General features: G+C 36.6%; 1 protein-coding gene across 50 annotated transcripts in view; it reads right to left on the minus strand.

The window, feature by feature from the left end:
• The window catches only part of map7d3 (MAP7 domain containing 3), a 47,449-nt gene extending 21,772 nt beyond the window's left edge, over positions 1-25,677 (minus strand). For 10 of the 50 annotated variants that reach the window (XM_087281660.1, XM_087281659.1, XM_087281658.1 and 7 more), the window contains exons 1-9: positions 25,616-25,677; positions 8,850-8,951; positions 8,221-8,301; positions 7,725-7,888; positions 5,695-5,803; positions 4,205-4,300; positions 3,618-3,719; positions 3,089-3,184; positions 1,602-1,697 (exon numbers count right to left, since the gene is read on the minus strand). In XM_087281660.1, coding sequence (XP_087137786.1) covers positions 1,602-1,697; positions 3,089-3,184; positions 3,618-3,719; positions 4,205-4,300; positions 5,695-5,803; positions 7,725-7,888; positions 8,221-8,301; positions 8,850-8,951; positions 25,616-25,661 — 892 coding nt within the window. In that variant the 5' untranslated portion in view covers positions 25,662-25,677. The remainder of the gene's footprint in view (positions 1-1,601; positions 1,698-3,088; positions 3,185-3,617; positions 3,720-4,204; positions 4,301-5,694; positions 5,804-7,724; positions 7,889-8,220; positions 8,302-8,849; positions 8,952-25,615) is intronic. The other 40 variants (XM_087281674.1, XM_087281673.1, XM_087281671.1 and 37 more) reach the window with 5 other exon arrangements.
• Positions 25,678-26,182: the final 505 nt, after the last annotated feature.

The raw sequence follows: 26,182 nt of genomic DNA on the forward strand, positions 1-26,182 counted from the left end.
TGACCTTATCAGTAACAGTAGTGAAGATCATTTTTCGTATTAATTATTTTCCCTTTTGCAGCTGGTTCTTTCTTGATTGTTTTTATTAAAATTAAAAATAGTTTTTGCAGTAATTTTTTTTGTATAGACTGAAAGCACCCTTTTTTGCTGATCCGAAAAATGGTGATTTATACCGTGAGATTTGTGATCCCTTACACCACTAAAAATTGAGGATAAATTTTTTCCCACTAACAACTGTTTTGTTTTTATTGAGCAAAACTTACAATAAAAAAAAATAGTTATGTAAAAATGAACAAAAGTTTTTTAGGACAACTTAATTGTTTCATGTCAAATCCACTTAAATTTGCAAAAGCAAATCAGTTAACTTAATTGATTTGTGTTAGACATGAAGGAATTATCTGAATCTCAGATTTTTTTTTTTGTAAAGTGTACGCTTCAAAGGTAAAATCTGAAACTGCATTTCATGACCCCTAATAAATGTAAAAAGATTTCAGGTCAAATTCTGACTTCAATGTAATCTCTACTGCAATTTTACAGAACATTGTTAGGCAAACAAAAAGTATAATGAAACCAAAATAATTTGATACTGCAAAACTATAGTAGAATAGCCTCAAAAAGCTCTTGCTATGATGAGATCCATGTTTGTAACAAGAGTTACAAAACCAGAGTGGGGAGAAGAAAAAAACAAAAACTCAAAACTGAAGGAAAATAATGTGTGTTTTTAACGATCAGTTTATTTCCTTTTCCCTTTTAACACTGCATAGATGTGCTCCTATTTGTGAAGAGGGGGTGAGGTTGTCAAGCTTTTGATCTGTGACTAAGGGAGCTCGCTAATGAGGTATTGCTCTCAGTATAGCGAACGATGGTGTCTACAAAAATGTGTACTATAATGAGAAAACTCTGCCCATCATGACACAAATCAGAAGGCCATTTAATTTTCAAGGGGAACTAGATAGCAAACAGGAATTTTAAATATCAAGCAATCAAATGAGAACTTAAATACAATACAAAGAAATATGTTCATGTAAAGCCAGTCAATTTTAGACCTGAAAAGACAACAGATAAACACAAACACTGAGAACAAACACGGCACTAGGGGCCAGACTCCATGGTTAATGTCATATGGGAAGAAAAACAACATTCACACAAACAAGAACACTTTGTATTAGCATACACAAAGAGCTCATTCCTGGTGAGTAGGTCAGTTAGCGAGAACTCCCTGAGAGAACGAAGAAGCAACAAGGAAAGGTTAAGACGAACTGGAAGCTCAAGGCGGCAACAAGCACCAACTCGTGTGTGTGGACAAAACAGCATCAACATTAGCAAACGGTTACAGTTCTGAACGAACAATGAACTGATGCACCAATGTAAGGTCGAGGCAAGAAAGTAACATAGGAAAAAAAATGCTGCATGTTTACAGTCATAAAGCAAACTTGTAAACCCCATGCTCTCACCCACAACATCCCTCATTAACCCAACGACAAGTTTTTGCTGTTTGACACTCGAAAGCAAGGCGGACCACTGAAGCAAACACAGTTGCGCTTATGTATTAGTAAACAGCGAACAGGCAAATTAAGACGTCTCGGTTTGTACTTGAGCACCTGATTCATCTGCAGTGGATTTCTCTGGTTTGATGGTGGGCTGTGTTTTAGCCCCCACTCGAGAGAGGGAGGAGCTGCGTTTCTTCAGGTTTGGGCCTACAGACAGAGTGGACAGGGCAGCATTAGAATCATTGAGGAAGCAAGGCTCTTCAGTCTCTAAGCTCACATCTGCCATTTTCAGCGAATGAGGAAATGGGTATTTTAATGAGAACAATGCATAGAGACTCAAAATTTAATTCTATTTAGGATTCAGTTTATTTACAATGTAGAGAATTGTAAGGTTTTTCTCTGTAAAAGCTTATTTGCATTGAAAATTTGTTTTCAGAGTGACAGTGTGTAAATAAACTACTGAGCTAAAGCAAGCTAATTAAAGGATCAAGTCCTCTACTTTATTTAAAAAAGCATATACAAGACCTTGTGATTGTCTTTTACTGTTCTGTATTTCTGGGCTAGCTATGCAGACATGCTAAAGGGGTTGTTCACCTAAAATTAAAAATAATGTAAAATTACGGTTACTGCTGCATACCTGCCTATATGGGTTTATTTTGTAACCAACAATCATTTAAGACAAACAAATAGGCTTATGATGGTATCTAATATTCTTGTTGTGATTATCAAGGTATACAGCAGGGGTGCTCACACTCGGTCCTAGAGGGCCAGTGACATGCGGAGTTTAGCTCCAACTTGCTTCAACACACCTGTCAGAAAGTTTCTAGTATACCTAGTAAGAGCTTGATTAGCCGGTTCAGGTCTGTCTGATTGGGGTTGAAGATAAACTCTCCAACCTCCAGGACTGAGTTCGGGCAACACTGGTAGACAGTATTATACCTAAGCTGGAAAACGGTTACTTTTACACATATAATAACAAAAAATGCTAGAGTGTATTGCTTTATTGAATATACATATTCGGAGTCAACAAATGTTTTAATCTAATAAAACTTTAAAATGATTAAAAAACATAACAGGCAACACTTTACAATTAAGTCCCATTAGTAAACCTTAGTTAATGGATTTAAATCACTGAACTCAAGTCATTAACTACATTTAGTAAAACAATTCTGACAATAATAATAAATTACCATGACCTAAGATAAATAAAAACTTTAGCTAAATTAGCTAACGTTAACTGGTATTGAACAGTGTTAATGTACAACAGCCCTATAAATAGTCACAGAATTTTTAAATCAATATTTCAGCATGTATTAGGCTAGATGAGGATGTGAGGATGTTAATGTTTAAACTAGTAAGTCTCCAAGCATGCGGCGATGTTATATACACCTTTGCAACTACACTCTGAAAAATCTTAAAATACACTCTAAAAGTTTGAATAATAAACAATTGTTCCCTGTATTTTGAATTGGCCACGATATTAATTATTATTGTGTATTATCAAGATATACTGAATTATTGAATATTGCAATATGTCTGAGACTTTTTAACTTTAGAACTATCCGTTTAAATGAGGAGCAGCACTGGTAGTTTGGCACCTGTCTTTTCCATCTGAGGTTGCTTATGTGCTTCTTTAGAGGCCTGAGGAGCATTGCTAGGCAACCGGTTCAAAGAAGAACTTCTCCGCTTTGCACCTGAGGGACAAAAGAAAGCTCACTCCTGAATCAAGAACATGAGTCTCGCATATGAGGGACTGAAGATAGACTTCAAACATAAATTCATCAACACAAAAGTGATGCAAAACCTTAAACTTTTGTAACACCACACTAAAATCTCTGTAGAGAAGAAACACAAACAATGTGAAACTCTGAGTCATGGCTGGCTGCTCCTGTTAGAGGAAAAGGAAACTGCAGAGAAAAACAGCAGGTCTCCAAAAATCATACGTTGCTGAGATTGCAAAAATCATTAACGGCCCATTCAAACAAACACACATGCTAAATCTGCAATAATCTTGAAGTGAACAACAGGGAAAAACACCTGTGTTACAAAGCACGTGCTTATTGTGTATCTTATTATGACATACATTCTGGATAAGCAAGGGGAGGCCAGGGCAGGGAGGACACTTACTTTTATCAGGAGAGTTAAGGAGGGTGGCAGAGGATGAGGAGAGACGCTTGCTGATGACTGAGTCAGTCTGTTTCAGGTTGGTGGTAGAGGAAGAGCGCTTGTCTACAGGGAGGGTAAATACGCACACACAGACAGGGGGTGGAATTAGAGTTACAGGAGTTTGCATGTGGTAAGCTATTGTTAATTACTCTGATACACGCTGGTTAATCTACATTAAGGACAGGGTAACAGCTGCACATACAACAATTAGAGAATGCTAGCTATAACAAAAAAGGATCAGAAATACATATTTATGTATTAATACAGTGTATTAATACATCAGTGGGGTGCAAAACTACAATAACGCAGTCTAAATAGACAGGCTTAACTATGTTAGTTCAACAACAGAAACCAGTTAGGTGCTTCGGAGAAAATACTTTTTGTTATAATCCCTGGTAAGTGGAGAAAATGTAGTTATAAACAAATTAGCGAGTGAATGAGAAACAGCCAGTACAGCCCCAGATAGATTAGTGCACAACTGAGCGAAGACGAGGAGTGTGCAGTTTGTGACAAGCCACGCCGATGTGCAGGCAAATCATTTTAACCACCTTGTGACGTCTGATTCCTGGGTGGCTTGGAGGCTGGAGAAGGAGGAGAGATTACTATAGCAATCGGGGAGGAGGTAGGGCCGTTGTCACTCTGACCTGTGGGAGGGGCAGGGACAGACAGGTCGCTATTGGAAACAGACTCTCTAGCATGAGAGAGAGAGAGCGAAAGGGGTGGAAAAACGCCGCTTACAACATGAGATGTCCATCCAGAAGCGTTGTTGCACAGAGAAACATAGCTTCAACAGAAAAACATGCCTTATAAAAAGTAAAGTGTCAAATTTGTTTAGGATTCTAGGAAAATCAAATGTACTACTACATTTATGGACACTGTATTTTGTTTTTTTAGGGAGGAACTATATATCTTTATATTTTGCTATAATGTAACTATAATCCTATTAATTATCTAATAACCCTAGTAAAAGTTACATGAAGGTAAATTATAGCAATGTCTTTTTAAAATAATTGCGCATTTGTATACATATGCAAGATAATGGCCACATCATCTGTACTAGGGCTGCACAATATAGGAAATTGATCTGATACTGCGAAATTTAAGTTTTCTGCTATAAATATTGCAATATGAATACAGTCAGAAGATTCACAAGTAGTGAAAAGTAGTGGGGGCGTCTAACAGTATTAAGAGACAGAAATTGAACAATTACAATGCTAAACATGCTTTTCTTTGTTTTGTCTTAGTCTCTAGACCAGATATCTAAATATTTTTAGATAAAGTAACAATATTGTTGTTTTTAACTTCAGAAAAAATAGTTTAAAATTAAGGGTTTTTCCTTAAAACAGTCAATGTGGTAAGTAGAATAATCTCGCTTATGATTTGCAATGTAGATATTTGTACTAGAAACAAGAGAAAAATTAAAAGTAAGAAAGTAAGAAAACGTTTTTTTTCTATAAATCATATACAGTAATATACAGTATATTTCTGTAGCAACTGTAGTTCAGACTGAACATTGCATATCTTAACTATTGCGAATACGCACACCGCAATATCAATGTGAAGCTATATATTGTGCAGCCTTAACCTGTGTGCAAGCAGGAATTAACTACTACATGTTAAAAAAGTTAGTTACTGTATTTTGTTTTCTAATATTATTGTGTAATGTGTGCACAAACAAAACAGTGAATGGGAAAAGCTCATATTGATGAACAGATGGACCTTTTGTGAGCATAGTGAATGTCCAGTGAATATCTTTACTGTTATGTATGTTTATGTATGTTGCACCAACAGAACTGCAAAATAAAAACTTATTATTTTTATTAGTAACAAATTTCTTTGGTTATGATACTCCTTAAATTATTCTGCATAAAGCAGCAGATTTTTTACAAAATTCTTAGCAGAAATAGCAAAAAATGTCCACAGATTCTGTTTGACCCCAGTCATAACTCAATTGGGCGTATATTGGGACAATGCATGACTACAAGCAGTTGAATAATAATCAGGTGCTTGTACAGTCTAAATGTTAATGCATTTGTACCATTTTTGTTGTCAGAGTCTGCAAGTCCACTCCAGGACCATCTCTTCTGTCTCTGCTCTACTCTCTGGCTGCGCTCCAGTGTACGTCTCATCACGGCTTCATAGTGCTCCTACACACAGGCACACACACTTTGTTAGACAAATAGAGCTGTGATGCATCCTCTAAGCTGTATAGCAGTGGACTGTGGCAAAGATGTGGGTGTCAATAGTAAAACAAAGTCCATGAGTCCAGGCTCATTTGCAAGTCAGATATTGAACAAAGCACACATGACTCTTACTGTGAGACTGCAAAAAGAGCTAAATCACCCGTTTCATTTCATTCAACGTTTTGAACCAGCTCACCAAAAAACAAAACGCAAGTCATTCAAACCATTGGTGCAGCCCAGATCTAATAGTCAATGAATAGGCCTAAGAGGCGGCAGCGGCCTGCAAAAATACTCATCTTTAAATGGATTAGTTGGTTGGTTGTCTGAACCAGACAATAATGGAGTCCTGTAATATTAAGCTGGTTTGAGCTCAGACTTCGGAATTTTGCTTGGCTTTATGCATTATACTTTGTGTGTAGAGGATTATACAGCCTTTTGGAAAAGCCTCTTTGGCATTTTAAAATTGCAGTAGAAGATTAATATACGCTATAGTTTACATGTCTATGATTTCTCAAGCTCAGAATGATTTATTTGATCTACAATAAAGTAAAACTTGTGAAATGATATTTATTTTTACTATATTTAAAAGAAAATACACTCAACAGCCATTTTATTAGGTACACCTGTCTACCTGCTCGTTAACACAAATTTGCATTTGAATTTAAACGTACTACTCGGCCGTTAAAAAAGTACGCTCTATACAGTATGAATGTGAAAAGTATGAATGGAATTCAGACGCACTACATCCGACATTTTGTCATGGTCACGTGGCCTACCTGCGTCAGTTGCGTCTCTTCACCTCCATTCATAAATTCTCTAGCGGGGCATTATGGGAAAGCGCAGCATGCATGGGATGCACACTTCAGAATCTCGCCGAGAGTAGTAAGTCATCCAGGTATTTCTCGCCTACTGATTTTCGAATTCTATGAATTCGGACATACTACTCGGCTCGCATACTGATTTTAGCGTACTATATAGTATGGAAGTATGCGGTTTCGGACTCAGCTATGGTCAAGATGATCTGCTGCAATTCAAACAGAGCATCAGAATTGGGAGGAAAGGTGATTTAAGTGACTTTGAATGTGGCATGCTTGATAGTGCCAGACGGGCTGGTCTGAGCATTTTAAAAACTGCTGATCTACTGGGATTTTCACTCACAACCATCTCTAGGGTTTAGAAGAAAATGGTCTGAAATAAGAAATATCCAGTGAGTGGCAGTTCTGTTGGTGCAAAAGTCTTGTTGATGCCAGAAATTAGAGGACAATGGCCAGACTGGTTTCCTGAACATGACAATGAGTTCACTGTACTCAAATGGCCTCCACAGGCACCAGATCTCAATCCAATAGAGCACCTTTGGGATGTGGTGGAATGGGAGATTTGCATCATGGATGTCCAGCCAGATATTTCCAGTGCCTCACTGAATTTATGCCACAAAGGATTAAGGCAGTTCTGAAGGCAAAAGTGGGTCCAACTCGGTACTAGTAAGGTGTACCTAATAAAGTGGTCATTGAGTGTCTATATATATATATATATATATATATATATATATATATATATATATATATATATATATATAAAACAATACAGACTTTTAATGGTGATGCAGAATTTTAGCTGCCATAACCCCATTTGATCCTTCAAAAATTATTCTAACACACTGACATGCTCAAGAAAGTGTTTATTACTTTGCTGAATCCGGGTTTTGCTTTTTAATAGAACAGCATTTATTCATTACTTTTAAAATAAAATAGGCACAAATTCTGTAAAAAAAGAATTTATAGATAGATAGATAGATAGATAGATAGATAGATAGATAGATAGATAGATAGATAGATAGATAGATAGATAGATAAGCAAAACACTAAGTAACAATATGAAAGTTTACTTTTTCTTCCTCTAACTTCTGTTTCCTTTTCTCCTCCACTGCAGCTCTCCTCTGTTCCTCCTTCCTGCGCTGCTCTTCCAGCTTCTTATGTCTCTCCTCCATCTGTCGCTCCACCTGTAGCCGGGACTTTCGCTCTCTCTCCAACAGCTGAGTCTCACGGGCCGCTGAACGAGCCAAACAGTGCGTGTTAGCACAATTTGTTACAATGAGAGAATAAAAACAATAAACAATATTCAACAATGTAAGGGGTTGGCAACCATTTTTTACATGATGAGACCAGTTTTGTCACTACTGTGCAACTATCACACACACCTCCAAATTAATGCAGTACATACAGTCATATTGAGTCCAGCTTCCACCTTGGCATGAATAAATTAAGCTAATGACCTCATCATTGTTTGCAAACAAATTGTTTCTTGTTCTCTTTGAGTTATGTATTTATCATGCATGCCAGAGGTTGCCAACACCTGTTGAATTAAATCTTTTGCTTTGTCACCATGTTGCTTTTCCTGCTCTTCTCTCCTCTCTTTGGCTACTCGGAGTTTGTCGTCTATCCTCAGGGATGCACCATCAATGACTGAAAACACGTAACAGGACAACACAACATCACACAGCGAGCACATCAGGTGAAATCTGAACACTTCCTGGGCCACAAATGGCTCACGGCAGATTGGACTAGTATCCGATGCACATATAATCCTCTTGCATACTCTTACGCGAAGCTCAGGTAACAGATTCAGCTATGAGCTCACCACACCTGATATAGTATTGACACCAAGTCATGGGTGTGTGTGTGGAACGTGTTACAGGAACAACTGTAACAGCATTAATGAATGGCGAGGCTGTCGAATTACAATAATTACTGACCTAACCAAGGCAAAAAAAAAAAAAAAACTGGAGAAATAATGATTACTCAGTGTAAATCTAATGGTGTATGTGCTTTTCGTTTATATGAGACATCCTTCACACATACAGTATGATGACAAGAGTATGTATATGCAAAAGAGTACATGTTTAGTTTAGTAAAAACTTCATACTACTCAATCTTCATCATTACAACATAATGAAAAAATATTATCATTTTCTAAACAAAAGGGGCCTTGGAGATGAATGGAGATCATTTACCTGGCTTGGTCTGGCTTTTTGTTGTGTTGGCTGGAGCTGCTGGCGTTGGGCTGTTTCCTGCCTGGCTGCGCCGTTCCTCTGCCTGCGCCTGCGCAGCTGCAGCTGACATAAAAAAAAAGAAAAATTCATATAAACAAGTGCCACAACTATGGCTATACAACTTAGGGAAAAAAAAAAAAAACTTTCTTTAAGGGTGCTTTTACACCTGTAGATCTTTTTTTTTTATTCCGAAAACAGGTAAAATTGTTACAATGTTGCTTTTTGTTCTTAGTGTGGTTCGCTTTTACATGGCAAAGTTTCTAACCAGACCAAAATAGTTAAAACAAGTCACGTGCGAGTAAACTCTCCTCACATTGGTCAGAGTTCTGCTGTTTATTTTTCCTGCTCCGCTGTCATACCCCATTATTTTATTTCATGACGATGAGCAATAAAAACATGAAAAGTAAAAAGTTGAGCTTTAATCTTAAATGGTTAATTTTAGGGATGCACCAATCCCGATACTTGCATCGAATATCGGATTGATACTGATATTTTTGCTGGATCGGGTATCAGCCAACTGGTACCAATCCAAATACAATCTATTTTGTCACTTATAATCTAACAAAAGCCATGAAGGATTTCCTGTTATTAGGGCCTAGAAAGTTGTTATGTATGCCTACTACATCCTAAATGTTCTGAAGCCATTCTATAGTTCAATGTGGAGCACAGATGAATATTCAAGTGCTTAAATTCATGTTAATTTCAGTGCTTCCTGCCGCTGCGCCTGTCAATCATTCTCCATTTATTCAAAATTCGAACTGCGTGTTGGGTTCATGACAACATGAAAACTCTCCAAGACTATTTGTTCCTGTTAGTTTAAATATTTAATAGAGAAAAGGATTTAGCTTTGCATTAAATGGGTTCATTTTGACCTGCAACAAAGAGTTCATTACGGTTTCTAAATGATGTTGCGCTGCGTCTGTTAGACCAGCAGATCGCATTTGCAATACTGGAGTAGAAAGTGTTGTTACCTGCCCTTCACACACAAAGTAGGCCTAACTGAAAGTTTAAATGAAAAAAGGCTCAACAATACATTGGACAGATCCTCAAAGCACTGGTTTCTACCCTTTGTGCTGCTAAGTTCTGAAAGTGTCCACAGATACCGGAGGGTTGCACACTGTGCGTTTTAATGGACCGGCTGTGCAGCCGTGACGTGCGCCATCATAAGCTGAACCACAACAGATCAATGTCAGAGCAAATGGTCAAATAACTCATCAGTATCGGACCCGTTTTGGTCGATACTCAGAAATTTTGATATCAGGATTAGATCGGTTCCAAAAAATGGTATCGGTGCATGCCTAGTTTTAATTTCTTAATTTAAACACCCACAGAAATTATCACCAACTATGAATCAGAGGTAAGACTTTCTCATACATAGCCGTTGACTAAAATTATGTGCTATAGGCTTAAGATTATAGAGAGAACTAACAGATAAACCAAGATGGCAAATTAGTCAATTTTCAGCATGAAAATAGTTCAACATGCTTTCATATTTGACATAAAACGCAAATTAACCAGTAGTTTGCTGGATTAAATTTCTTTCTCACTACAATCCATCAGCTCCAGAGCTTGTTTCAACCAAACCGACACCAAGGCCACCTCATTCAGGAGATCTTGGACTGATTGTTTTGAAGCGAATCAGAGTGCGATTGCAGTATTCACATATGCCCAAACAAACCAAGCTAACGGGCAAACACACCAGGTTCCAAAACAAATGTCTAGGTGTGAAAGCATCCTTACGCTCAATTCATACAGGGCTTGACAACGCTTGACAGAGGGCGTGTCTTAAGTTAGGGCTGAGGGGATCATCATAGCAGCGTCTACTGTCTGAGCTGGTGCATTTGAATAAAGTGATCTGATTGGCTGACACATCAATTGAAAAAAAGTTGAGATGCTCCCAATTTCTACAACGAGCAATACTGCCTTCGTGATTTGCTGTCATTATAGAAACTTAACAGGAAAGAAAAAGGTCATTAAGTAAAATCTAGGACAATGTGGCTCCATGCCTCTAAAATGTTTGATTCAGTGAAAACAATTTTTAATTCCAGCAAAACATCTACTATTTACAATTGATCATCTGAATGGCTTGAAATTAAGTTACTGTACAAGAGAGTCTTGAAAACACTGCTTGATGGAAAAGTAGCAAAAAATCTCTTCTACTTTCATATCTGCTCAACACAAAGCACCTTTCAAAAGCTCTTCAGACAGCAGCCTTGCGGCAGGCAGGAGAAAAGGAAGGAAGGATATGGGAAAAAAAACACGATCAACAAGTCCGTGTGCCTTTGTAACAGTTCTTCTCTCCCTCCACAGAGTGTTTCAGAAAAAGAGGGAAAAGAGAGGGTGTTTGTTGAGCTGGCGATGGAGCAGCATGTGATGTCTGTATGGTGAAAATCAAGATGCTGCTGATAGACCGTCAGCTGAAGAGAGGGCAGCAGTTGGCATGTTTTACTGGCTGAGAATAAGCCATCTCCATCTTTTTAGCTCTAACTTCTGCTACAGCACACTGGTTTATGCTCATTAGGAATATGTTTTGATATATTGGTGATCTTGTGGTTCACTGTGAGACTGAAAGCTCCACAAAGACTCTGAATGAGGCACCAGGCTTTCTCGAGGGATCTTCAGGCCCAAAGGCCATCATTGAGTACTCATAAAATACAGACACAGCAGAAAAGCATGATGAGGCTCCACCGGATGTCTGACAGCAATTCAACAGAGGGGGTTATGAGCTTTTTGGAAACGTACATTACTAACATAAACGATCTCAACAGTTTGACTTTTAAACATATATATTGTCAGCACTACACAGGATACAGAAATCAGCAAGATAAGTAAGCTAGGAAACACTAAATACATACAGTTTGTTTATTAAATACTAACTAGTCAAAAAAAAACATCTACTAGAGGAATCACATAGGCCTAGTTTTGGTTATTTGGGGATTATCTGATCAATACTAATGAGACTAACAGAGGTTAAACATGATAACCGTATTTGCATGATTGACAGGCAGAAGAGTTAAATATCAGGACTTGCAAAGTCCCAGGGCTTTTGTTTTTTCAGTCGGGCTACTACCAAAATTTATCTACACCATGCTTTACGAAGCCCCACTGAAAAAACAATAACCCAGAGACTTCAGACTAGCAGATTTTGCAAGCCCGGAGATTTGAATGTTATAGAACGAACACGAACACGAACACACACACACACACACACACACACACACACACACGTTAGGTATGTTATAATATGTAAACTACCCTGTAAACAGATAATGTATATATAATATTGAATTATGCTATTAATAATATTATTAATATTAAAGAAAGGCTTAATAAAAAAAGAACTGACACAACAAATGTGAACACATCTGGTCTTAAGAGATCAAAAAACGATGTTGTCTTACAATTATTTTACAGAACACTGTATTTCATTTTAATTATTTCTTCTTCATCTGATAAAATCAATTTGTTTTATTGCGATGCAGTAGCACAAAAACAACAAAGACTTCATTGTTGCATCAGCTAAACACTGTTTATGTGTAAGAAAAAACATCCTTTGAAATTTAAACTTAAGATGACGTTTTCAACAGAGATTCCAAAAGGGAAGATTTTTTAATCTATCACACTTGCATAACCATATAAAAAGGCTGCAAAACCTTGGCTTATAAGAATTGCTAACTGCAAAATCGTGAATGTTCAGGAGAGAGATGAAGGACTAAGCTCACAAACAGCAATAAAGGCTAAAAATAAACAAATTTATTAATAAGTTAATTATTGACTAAAGAGGCGAGAAAAGAACACCATGAGATACTGTTATAAATACAAAATCATCTTTTAATAGTGGCATTATATATAAGAGCCTGCCTGATATTGCTTGGTTTGATTTATCTGTGTGGAAAATGCATAGCAACTGTTGCTGAGAGATAGTCAAGTAAAGGTGGGAGCAGACAGGGGCAAGCATCAGATGCACAACCAAACCTGCAGATCAGGGCTTTATAACAATAGTCAGCTACAACAAAACAATCAATGAAGGAAAATCATTTGCTTACTGATAAAACAAATTATTTACAAGGAGCTGAAACTAAATAATTTGTAAGATGTCGTTGGGACAACTTAATTGTTTAATTCGATCTACTTAAATTTGTAAAAACATACAAATTAACTTAATTCCTTCATGTTGTTCCTACACAAATCTATTATGTGGAACCCATTTTTACAGTGATTGTTATGCCATATACAATAACTAAAATCTATTACTACTGCTATTTTGTTTATGTATTATTACGAACATTATTTTGTTTACCATTAAATTTATATAAAATTTAACAGGTTCAGACAGCAATAAGCCTTTTACTAAAGTCGGGTTTTGCTCATCCCTAAAAATAGCTTAAGCTTGTCAACTGCAACTACTGACACATCGAAAATAGCATGTTGGGTAATTCCTGCCGAAGTGAAAGCATCCTACACCTGCATGATTACATTTAAAGAAAGCTTGAGCAATGTGATATCCGCTTTATTTTAACCCTAATTCCATTTTTAAATGAGAAAAAAAAACATATTACATATTCCATTCAGAAATAACATTTTTAGAAATTGCTTTTTAAAACCAAAACTAAATTGTGAGGAACTCTACAAAAATCCTCAAATTTCTCAAGTTTTTTTTCCCCAAGTTAAACTAAACTTTTATTCAAGAATGAATACTCTCATGTTTCTGTGTGTACATAAAGGCTGCACAATATATTGTTTCAGACATTCCAATGGATTCATTCACAATAGTCACATCGCAGGATTTGCCATGTAGAGGCAGAGCTATAGTTGACCAGTAGCCACAGTTGAAAAACACAAGATAGTTACACTTTGCAGTTACTCCACAATTTCAAATGTAAGCATTTGCATGCTTTTTTAAAAAGAATAAGATTTATTGCCAAGTGTGCTTCACACACACAAGGAATTTGTTTTGGCTACAGAAGCTTCTACTGCACATAAAGTGACAAGTGAAAACACAAAATAAATATGGAAAAAAATAAATACGATAAATAAACAGATGCAGTTAGTTAAAAAAATCTGAATGTTGAATTACAGATTTGTTATAAATATACTGGTTATACTGTGTGCTGTGTACAAATGTGAACATAGAAAGAACTGCATTGTATATTGATATAAAGTGTGTACAAGTGCGTAGGAGAAAGTATTGCACATATTTATTGCACAGTTGGGGGATATTATTTAACTGTTCATGAGGTAGATGGACAGAGGAAAGAAACTTTTCCTGTGTCTGGCTGTTTTTTTGCTTGGTGCTCCGAAGTGCCGACCAGACGATAACAGTTCGAAAGGTAGTGTGCTGGGCGAGAGGCATCAAGAGTGATTTTTACCTTTTACTCACTCTGGAAGAGTACAGTTCTTGAAGTGTAGGAAGTAAGGGTGTCACGATTTCGATTTTAATCGAAAATCGATCGAAATTTATGCTCGATTTTGATTATCAAATCAAAAAATAGAATCGTCGATGCTGCCACGCCCCCATGTCACGTCAGCTTGGCTTGCCAAGCGGGAAAAACACGCTTGTTGAAGTGCTTGTTAAACTGTGCAGACGCAGGAGACCCATCGACAGAGCTTAAACCTTCAGGGCTCGACAATAAGGACTGCCCGATAGCCCGGAGCCAGCGTGCGAGACGCTCGGGCCAGTGTACAGTGCTGCCTCACACATAGACGTTTGTTTCGGAATCTGTCTCGTTTCCCCCGTTAGTTTGTTTTGCATAAATCCAGCAGTTGCGCTCACATCCGCGCCAAATCAATCAGTCCGAGATCGCCTGAATGAGATGGTCTCTGCCCAACTGAGCGGATCGATTGTAGTGAGAAAACAAAACAATGCAACGAACTAACGACCCAGGCTATATCACAGTGTATTATAATCGTGTAATAGCCATATATACGGCTATATGAAAAGAGAATGATGAGCAGGGCCAGATGTCATTCTTACCGGTAAATGCGAAAGTGAAAGCGTGCTGAAATATTACCGGGAGCTGTTTATCCAGCCTGATCTCGGTTTATCCGTCTGGAAAATTGACCGAAATTACTATCTGTTAATTTTTCCATATTTTAATCGTATAATATGTTGTATTAGGCCTGTTGTTTTGTTCATTTCCACACTGACAGCTCGAAAGAAAGATTTACATTGATCTCGGTTCATCTGCTAGGTCTCTCTATAATTTAAGCCTATAATGCAGAATTCTAGCCAACGTTTCTTTATTAGATTGATTAATTCAATAGATCGATTTTTACAAAACCTGAAAATTGAAATGAGGCTTTGTATGTATGAGAAAGTCTGACCTCTGCTTTATATTCGGTGACGATGTCTGTGGGTTGTTAAAATTAAAGTGCACATTTTTGCTTACAAAATATTCTATACACAACTGCTCAAAAGTTTGGGGTCAGTAAGATTGTTAAATATGTTAAACTAAGCTTCTTCTGCTCACCAAGGCTGCAATTATTTCATCATAAATACAAATTGTGAAATGTTGCACTATAAAATAACTGTTCAAAAGTAGTTTATCATTTAATTTATTCATTTATTCCAGTGATTTTAAAGATGAAATTTCAGCTTCATTACTCCAGTCACATGATCCTTCAGAAATCACTAATATTAATTATTATTATATTTATTAATGTTGATAGTAATAAAAGCAATAATGTCTGGAGTAATAATTTTATTTGAAACTACATACAATAACAAAGTAGTTATTTAAAATTTTGATAAATATTTAACAATTTAACATTCTTTACATTTAATAAATGTAGCCTTGATGAACTGAATAAGTTTTCTTAAAAACATTAAAAAATTACTGTAAATATATATACAGTGGAAGTCAGAATTATTAGCCCCCTTTTGTTGTTTTTTTCATTTTAAAATATTTCCTAAATGATGTTTAACAGAGCAAGGAAATGTTGATAGTATGTCTGATAATATTTTTTCCTCTGAACAAAGTCTTATTTGTTTTATTTTGGCTAGAATAAAAGCAGTTCTTAATTTTTTATGAACCATTTTAAGGTCAAATTTATTAGCCCCTTAAGCTAATTGTTTTTCAGACTGTCTCCAGAACAAACCATCGTTATACAATAACTTGCCTAATTACCCTAGCCTGCCTGGTTAACCTAATTAACCTAGTTAAGACTGCTTCAATCTTTTACTTTCACACTAGTACTTAGTCATTTTAGCAAACACCTCAGATACTGTTGGCTGGTTCCTGTTGGTTGTGCACCTTTTTTTACCGACGCCATAATAACGACACAGATCACTGCCTATTCACAAGAAAAAAGTGATTGACAGGTGGTAATTATGTGTGTAACTTGCCTTTATTCATTTACTGTATGATTTGTTTATGGGTAAAACAAAGACCATACAGGTCAGGTAGTTTAAACTGTAGGCTACAAATAGGGTTGTAACGGTATGAATTTTTCACGGTATGATAATCGTCTAAAACAATACCACGGTTTGACGGTTTCGCGGTATACGGTATGTTACAAATGTTACAAAATAATAGAACAGTGAAGCAAATTTGACTTTATCCAAATAATATATTTTTAGTTACTATAAACAACACCACTTACAATGAACAAATAAAAATAAGAAAATAATAAATAATGTGTCAAAGTCCAAATAAACATGGTGCAAATCCTCAGTAAAAAATAGATATAAATATTTACTATACTATAAATAGTTACATAACGAAACTAGATTCAATATGGAACATCCTTAGGTTTTATGTGCCAGCATGGATATGGTTGTCAATCGATATGGATTTGGATATGGTTGTCTGCAATGCAGACAAACAGCTGCACCTTCATTTGCGTCTTTTGAAAACAGCAAGAGCAGCAGTTCGTCTTTGCTGTGTCACTGTTTTGTCATGTTTCTGTGCTGCTGTGCATGCAAAAGTACTTAGTATGAGAATTATTTCATGCAAAACTTTTTTTTTTTTGCGTTTTATTTAGCCACGCATAAATGTATGCCTATCTCTCATTCCGTGTTGTTCAAAAAGCTTGGTCCACAAACAAAAGCGAAACCTATGCTTATTGGTTGTGATATAGCGAGTTTGAACCAATCTGGGCATGGAGGAGGGATAATGCATCAATGTATCATGTCTGATTTGTCCGGAGACACAGTGACGAGCATTTCTTTGTCAAATCAGCGTTGTCAAATGTTGATGACGTAACCGCACTGATTCCGGAGCCTCTGAAAGTCCGCGAATGTTATGTACTGGAAAGCTGAGATTCTCTTCTTTATGCCAATCTTTGAATTGTATGAATCGGATCAGCGGATCAAAAGTTATTAAACATTTAAGAGCAATACTTATTTTTAGCCGCGGGCGGCTGTCTCGGTCTTTAAGGGTTAAAACCGTTGATATGCAATTGTTCATGGTATGATAATCGTGCACGTTCAAATCGTGGTAAACCGTCATACCGGTATATTGTTACAACCCTAGCTACAAATAATTAATTTGTTATTAATTAATTAATTAATTATAATCGAAAATTGAATCGAATCGTGACTTAAGAAGCGAAAATGTAATCGAATCGAGAATTTGGGGAATCGTGACACCCCTAGTAAAAAGGGTAGTGCCAGTGATACGTTCAGCAGTCTGGACTATTCGCTGTAGTCTACAGAGGTTGGTTTTGGCAGCTGAGCCGAACCAGACGTGATTAAAGGCCCATGTTAGTATTTTAAGCCAGTTCAAGCATTCGGGTTTCATGAATTTTTATGTTTGTATATTTTAAGAAAGATAAATTGTATTTATGCATATAAGATTTTACATTTGACTGTACAACTAGAATACTGCTAGAATCACAGAAAGCTATAAAGCATTGTTTATTTTATCTGCATGTCCCTCTACTGTATTTATCAATGCTTGTTATTAGTTGATTATATTTTCTATTATAAATGCTCTACAAAATTATCTCAATTACTCAAAAATTACGATTTTCCTCCCAAGTCAGCTGGTGAAAGTATGCACAATATTGCAATGTGTATTGCAAAAAAATAAATTAATGTCAGTTTTTCCCAATATGACTGATTCTTAGAGAAGCTAAGACATCCTCACAGTGTATAGGAGAAGCAACCACAATTCTTTCAAAAAGACAAGCAGAATCCATGCTTCATATTTAACAGTTTGAGTCTCTCTGTGGTTAAATATTCAGGCACATTATTGCAAACAACAATTTAATCATGTGTACAAAATAATTAGCTTTATAAGTTAATTATATGTGAGGATTTTCAGATTATGGAAATCATAAATCTACAGAAAGCTGCTATTCCTGTCCTTTCCACTTCTTAATGTTTCATTTGAAGCACAGGATGAACTATGATGAGAAGATGTGTCTGAAGAGCACTCAGGCCATAGTCCGTCAGAATCATTGAATATGCAAACACCATCTGAGTCATAATCTGAAGCTCACACTGTGGCCTCTGCGACACACGGCATGCAAATCAACACCGGCCCTACAATGGACAAACACAATGAGACATTATCTAGGCCTCGCACATACAGTTATAATGTAAAGACAATGGAGGAAAGCCCAAGCTGACCTTAATCTGTTCCTTAGTTCAACTGCAATTAGTCTGCATGCTCTTTATAGGCCAATAAAATATGTTTCAATGCAACAGACAAACACAGACATCTGTGCTTTGCAAGCAGCTGCTAAGTCTTTACTGCTATCTTGGAAAGGAAATAAGGCAGCTATTGATGAGCACACAGCAAACAACAGGGCTGGTAGCTGAATAAATGGGTCAAAATAGACAAAAAAAGCTTTTTAAGAACAACATTAGAACACAACACACTCTCAAAAAGTTTGATGAGATGCAAAAAAAACTAGGGGTTGTTCAAATTTTGCTGATTTCTGGAATTCTCTCATGGAAAAAGAACTATTCCCTTGAGACTAACGCATCTCATCTTTTATAAGAAAAATGCCACATTGAAAATGCAAAAATCGCACAACTTAAGATCTTATAGCTGAATCGAAGTGTGCAGGTTCTGTGAAATTAAATGTTCATTAGTCATTCAAATATTTGCTAAAATGATAAACCGCAACCTGCAATATTTAACTGATTAACATTACCAAAAAAAGCTATATCATGATATATATTGTTATCAGGATATAGGATCACTTATATCAAGATATGAGATTTTTGTCATGTCGCCCAGCCCTACTTTGTATACATTTTGATTACTTTAAGCACTTTTGATAATTAGACAGACTTCTATTCTTATTAGATTGAATTGAAAAATGATGGTGAGCAAAAGGGAGAATGTGAGCAGTGTTGAAAAAAAAAGTTAAATAAAAGTCCCACCTCTAACACATCTGCTAATCAAAACTTATCCATCAATGCTGATATTTAAAAAGTATCCTCTACATAAAATAAATATTTGTCTGAAGAAAACAATGCATTGCACTGCATTGATGTATTTAAGACACTCAAGATTTTGCTGATATGCAACTGCCATAGACACCAATCAAAGATCTTCATTTCTTTCGATATTTAAACATCTACTGACCACTGATGATTGAGCATTAACATGCTATTTTGAGAAAAAACACTCACACTAATAAATACAGACACGGGTTTCATCATCCCTACTGACAAGCTGCCTCGTTCAAACTGTCAGATGACAAGATGGGCTGTTTGACAAACCCTCATTCACTCAGTCTGACAGAACACAAAGAACGGTTATACAAATAGCAACAGTGTGCTCTCTATGTACTGCCATGCACATCCAAGAAGAGCCAGCAGTCAGGGAGAGTCAGCGCTCAGTGGGTCAGTGGGGTCCTGTTACCGTTTGCCTCACTCTCTTTCTCTTTTGCTGCAGTAGGAGACTTTTATTGGGACAACAGGAAGTGCTCTAGGGCAGATGCCTGGGGAGGAACGTGCCTGCACTGTCCAAAAATGTGTATCTGAACAGAAGACAGAGCTATGATTTTACATAAACATACAGAAAGACATATTTTCCAAATCGTTTTATTGATGAGTTGCCTAAATAACTAATTGGTCTTAAAGAAATAATAGATTGGATTTGTGTTTACCTGACCCTGGCCGGGCACTGCCACACCTTTTAGCATTAGCGGTGGCATTTAAAAGTGATGAGTTAAAAATATCCAACATTTCTGTTAAGGCATGTTAAACCATACAGATATAATAAACAACAGCATACTGATTAATGGAATGCATCAATACATATGACACAAGTCAAGATGATCTAGCTGACTTCACAGTGACTGCTTGGTTAACACAACCCTATCTCTATCCACAATGCAGTTCTTGAACAGGATTAGTGTGGACACTTGGGCTATGTAAGCTTGAGCTATTTCAAGAGACAGCATGGTAATGATGACGTGCGAACAGTAGGTCACTCTTGCTTCCGATAGGCTAATGAACGCATCAACACCACCTCTGGACTTTTAAGCAAGTGTAAATTGACATGTACACAACACATTTGCAGCAAAGGTTCATTGAAAACGCATCTTTTTTTAAAATGCAAGATTTGCAAACATTATGATGATAGTCACAGTTTAATGATTGATAAAGATGTAATTTCACATGGTTCATTGCACAAAAGTGTTTAACCAATGGAAAATCATTTAACTAATAGATTTTGATATTTCCATCATATAAGTTTAATATTTGAGGCTTTTCTGACAAAAAGTTGTTCATTTCACCTGATGGACTAACCACGAAAAATGAGTCATGATGAAAAGCTCAAAGATTTGTAGGATGAAGCAAAAATAAAACATCTGCTTGAATGAACATGTTTTTATCTCATATTTTGTTACTGTTAACACTATTGGTTAGGTAAACCACAGGCCATTATCACAGTATACAGTGCAGGTCCGTAACAATAATACCTTTTTTTGGATCAGTTCCCACCCAATAATTAGAAGTGGCCGTATTGTATCCTCACCCACATTACCTGTAATCATTGCACTGCTCCGCTGCATTCCACTACACAGCACTCTGACGTTAGAATGACAAAAATATTTAAAAGTTACATTTTAGGGTGCTCTGCCTTAGCTTTCTAACAGTGCTTAATGTTAGCATGAGATGACAAATCAAAGCAGAAAGAGTTTAAAATTCACACAATCAGTGTGCTAAATATCATTTGCCTCTCTCTGTTCCCCATGCTTTTCTGCCTGTAATACCATGTCCTATAGCATTAAATATAAACCCCCCTAAGATAGATTAAAAGAAAGAAAGAAAGAAAGATTAAGAAATCCTAAAAAAATCTATGACTGTTGTTGAATAAACAGAAGATTTAACTTTTATTCATTGTCTCAATGTGACTAATAATCACATGACTATGAAATAATCTCATGGAATGATTTATTTCAAACACTTGACTGAAGTTACGAAGTTAGAGTAAAAATGTACATTTTTTATTGAATGCCGTGTTTTCATGTGCTTTCAGATGTAGCAGCAACCAGACTCCCTAGTTTTTTGCGATTTTGTGTTTGCTCAATCCATGGCAAAATTACCAAAAAGTCGCACATTTTTTTTGTGATCCTGCAAAATTCATAATTTAAACACAAAATAATCCGATTTTTAAAATCTCATAAAACATCCAATTCCAACCCATACAATTAAATCAGATTTATTTCAGTTTGCAATTAATTGTTTTACATGACTTATAGACGATGCATATGCCTCGCACATGATGTATTTCAGTGTCTCTCGAAATATGACTTCTCATCTGCGCCCTCACAATCATAACATTTCATGGAGGGGGGGCTGTGCAGCAAGCAGACATGGGTGAGGCACAAGTGATTTACACGTCAAGTCAATGCAAAAATGGGATTAGGCAATTTATGGTGCAAATTTGGCGTTTTGTGCTTTAGTACAGGTGACAGGTACAGGTGAATTGGGTAGGCTAAATTGTCCGTAGTGTACGAGTGTGTATGTGAATGTGTGTGTGGATGTTTCCCAGAGATGGCTTGTGCCTGGAAGGGCATCCGCTGCGTAAAAACTTGCTGGATAAGTTGGCGGTTCATTCCGCTGTGGTGACCCCGGATTAATAAAGGGACTAAGCCGACAAGAAAATGTATGAATGAATGTGCTTTTGACTTGCTTTAGGCGACTGCAAAAGAAAGTGTGAGCAAACATCTATCAAATGGAGCAGTGGAACGGACAGAACAGCAAGTAGTTTACAATCATGGAGACTGGTTCAAAGATCCTTGTCCAGAGTGAGGTACATGATGTCAGATGCTCCATGGAGCGAAATCTGAGAAAGAGAAAGTAAGATCGTGGATAGAAATAAGTTATACAACCTTCCTTTGGCTTAATCTCTTCCATTTTAGATCTGTTTTAGGTCTTGTTTTGGCAAGAGTCCAAAATAAAGAAGTTTTAATTTTATGATTCGAGTCATAGTAATCGTGTCAGATTGCACACCTAATAGGGATGTGCAATTAATCAAAAATCCGATTTCGATTTTGGCTTTTAACGATTATGAAAAACCATTAATCGAGATAAACGATTATTCCATCATGTACCGCCACAGTTCCAGTTGTACAGGTGTGAAAACTCTTTGCCTCTGCAAAGCTTAGTTCCACGTGAAAATGACTAAAAGCATGTGCTGTAATGTAACTTTTGCAGCACGGGATGCGCATCATTCATATTTTTAAAAGCGCAAAAGAGCATGTGCTGTTGTGTGTGTGTGCGCGCCGTGCTTAGCCTCTGACAGGTAGCGTGTGTGAGTTTGCACGCGCGCCGCGCTTAGCCTCGGACAGCAGAGCACACACACATCTAACGCGATCTTAATGTGAGTGCTTTAATGGTCAAATACATGCACATTTGTGTCAGAGCGCGGTGTTTAGTGACTATTGATATTAACCCTCATTTGTGTAATAAACTAACAAGTTGAGAATCAAACGACATGTGAAAGAGAAACCATATCAGAGCCCCACCGTTCTTAAAGTGACAGCGTGCGATATACCTGCTGCTGCCAACTGTTTTTATTATTAATCAATAATAAAATCAAAAATACAGTGAAGATGCTTAAAGCACGGTTTAAACATAACAGATTTAATAACTCATCTCTAATAACTGATTTCTTTTATCTTTGCTATGACGACAGCACATTATATTTTACTAGACATTTTTCAAGATACTAGTATTCAGCTTAAAGTGACATTCAAAGGCTTAATTAGGGTAAATAGACAAGTCATAGTATAACAGTAGTTTCTTCTGCAGACAATCAAACATCTATATTGCTTAAAGGGGCTAATAATATCGAGTTATTAAAATAAGTTTCAAAATATTCAAACCTGCTTTTATTCTAGCTGAAATAAAACAAACAAGCCTTTCTCCAGAAGAAAAAAATATTATATGAAATACTGTAAAAAAAAAAAAAACCTGTTAAACATCATTTGGGAAATATTTATATATAAAAATAAACTCACAGGAGGACAAATAATTTTGAGTTCAACTGATAATCTTTTTGAATAATCGTGATTACAATTATGACCAAAATAATCGTGATTATGATTTTTCCCATAATCGAGCAGCCCTAACACCTAACATAGTAGGCTACCTAATACGATAAATAATATATCATATGAACATATTTATATTTATATATATTTTTATAGCAAAATTGTCCTCAAATTCCTGGGAATTACCACCACAAAATCAGTCCAAAAAAAACTTCACCAAATAATTGTGAAAAACTAGAGGGTTTGAGGGCCCTAGTTCACCAGGAAGCAAAAACATCAGTGCTAATGGCTAAAAGTAAATCTTTATTACGGGTCGATAATAAAGCTTGAGCGATATTAAATGCAACATTTCAAAGCTTGTCAGTGAACCACGACTGTGTAGTAAACAATCTTACCTCTGATTTGATGTGTACAAAATCCAATGTAAAGCATTACCAGATTCATATTCTGTTTAAAACTAGATACCTTTCCTGTCATTTCCTAACCAATTCTCTTCGAAAGTGTTGCAAAACATGCAAAAAAACAATGTAAATATGATTTAGTAGAAAGGCTGCCACAGGCATTTGACTGCCTCAGTACTTAAACAAATATCTCTAGAACTCGGCATACAACACCTGTAGGGCTGAAAAAAGGAATAATATATTTTGCTTCACAAATGTCTTCTACAGTGTATACTGGAGTTTTCAAAGTCTAAATGACTATCAAATAACAACCAAGAGAGGAGAGGCACAGAGTAAGTAACAAGGAGAATTAAAGCCCTCATTCTGACAGCCTAGAATGATGAGCACGCCCGATAAACAAAGGTGCTACCAGTTTTAATATTGACTTATAACAAGCCTGGTGGATTACAAAAACAAAACAGCTCAATATCACATGACTCTAAAGAGTCATTATATTTTGTGCACTTCAATAACAACAACTTTTTTTAAATGCAAAGAATGAACTGGACACACACAAAAAAAAATAAAAAAAAATAAATAAATAGACCTTAAAACAGAGTTACTGGCATTCAAGCACTTGCAGGCTGCCTTGACCAAATATGTGAAGTTTCTGGACCACTAAACTCCACCCTACATTATGTCTGCATTGCCAGGATGCAGATCTCGATGTGAACCCACTTTGAGGTTTGTAACCACACTGTGACCTGCTTCTGACGATTCAATGAGCTCAATTCAATGAGCTTAACAACTATGAAAAATAATAAAATGGCACACAAAAAGCAGAAGTTCTCCAGGGCTGTTATGTTCCTTACACAACAGGCCTTAAAAACTTTTAACACTCTATGAAATTAACCACAGGCCAAAGTAAAAGCTAAGGTTACCAGTCTATTATTTACACAAGCTATACACAAAATCATTCCTCATTAGCAATGCAGACGAGCATGCAAAGCATGCATGTTTTCCCAGGAGGGAGGAACTAGTAAACAGAGTTTGGTTTGCTGCACATGACAACTGCAAAGATGCTGAATAATGAGATGGTTAAATAATCGGATGGTACAGCATCAGGTTATGAGTCCATCTGCAAGTGTAATGAGAGTCATATGTAGACATCCTGTTTAGCAATTACTGACCAAGATGGCCAACAGCATCCGCAAGTCAAACACTCATCAAACGACAGATACAGCTAAATATTTACTAAATATGCACTGATGCTGTTTACATGTACAGTTCAATAGCAAAAGCTAACTGTAATAACTAAAATCGATATAAGGTATAGTTTACACAATGAATCATTTCGACATTAGTTTCACTATTGTTGCTAACGTTCAAATGGGAAGTGCATTTAGAACTCATTGACACACGTTTAAAGGAACATTTTAGGGTTTTATGGTGTATAATGTGAAATAATACACTATAAGTAGTAAACAAAACGACATGGAGATGAGATGGGATGATGATGTGTCCCTGTCAAGCGAGACATCACTTATATGAAAGCTCCATACAGACCCAACGGACACAACATAGCCTCAAAACCTCGTTAATTGATCCGACATGAGCATTAAACTCCACAAGACCAGACTAGAGAACAATCACAAACTTGTTGCCGGTTGCTGTAGTAAGTTTAGCGGTTAGCTGGCCGTTATCCGTCCATCTGAGCCCGCTAACTCTTTCCCCCTCAACCGCCTCAATGAAAGTAACGGATTTAAACCTTCGGCCGACCAAACAACCTCCAAACAAAGCCACAGCACTAAAGATGTGTCACATGACTGGACTGGGTAACGAGAACTTGCCAAAAGAAGTTGTAAATCATTGAATTCTTACCCATTTGCGCCCGCAACCCTTTGAGAGACGTTGCACCCTCCGCCATTTTTGCCCAAGTTTTTTCCCTGCTGTTTGGCGCTGACACATGAGAGGCGCGCGAGGACGCCACTGCTCTACCGGGTGCGCGCAGCAGCAGACACACGGCGACAGCGACATCTAGCGCCGCACTGCATACACTAAAAACTGCACTCAGAAGCCCTGGGACGCAGCGATGGCGTTTCAAATTGATTCCGCGAGGGGGTGCTAGAGAATGTCTGAAAACATATTTAGCTGTCATAGTTGACATCATGTATTTAATTTAGGAAACAACGTGTTGTCTTCATCATAATATAAAACGTAATATTATTGGACCTGCGAATGCCTTCAAAATGTTTAAATTGTTATTTTCATATATATATATATATATATATATATATATATATATATATATATATATATATATATATATATATATATATATATATATATATATATATATATATATTGTACAATAGTTTAGGCCTAGATGGCTTTGATTGTTCTCTTCAAATATTTTTTGTAATTTTAGTAACATACTGTAGCACACAA

This window comes from Danio rerio, chromosome 14 (genome assembly GCF_052040795.2).
Source record: "Danio rerio strain M-AB ecotype USA chromosome 14, GRCz13ab, whole genome shotgun sequence".
In the NCBI taxonomy this organism is placed as follows: domain Eukaryota; kingdom Metazoa; phylum Chordata; class Actinopteri; order Cypriniformes; family Danionidae; genus Danio; species Danio rerio.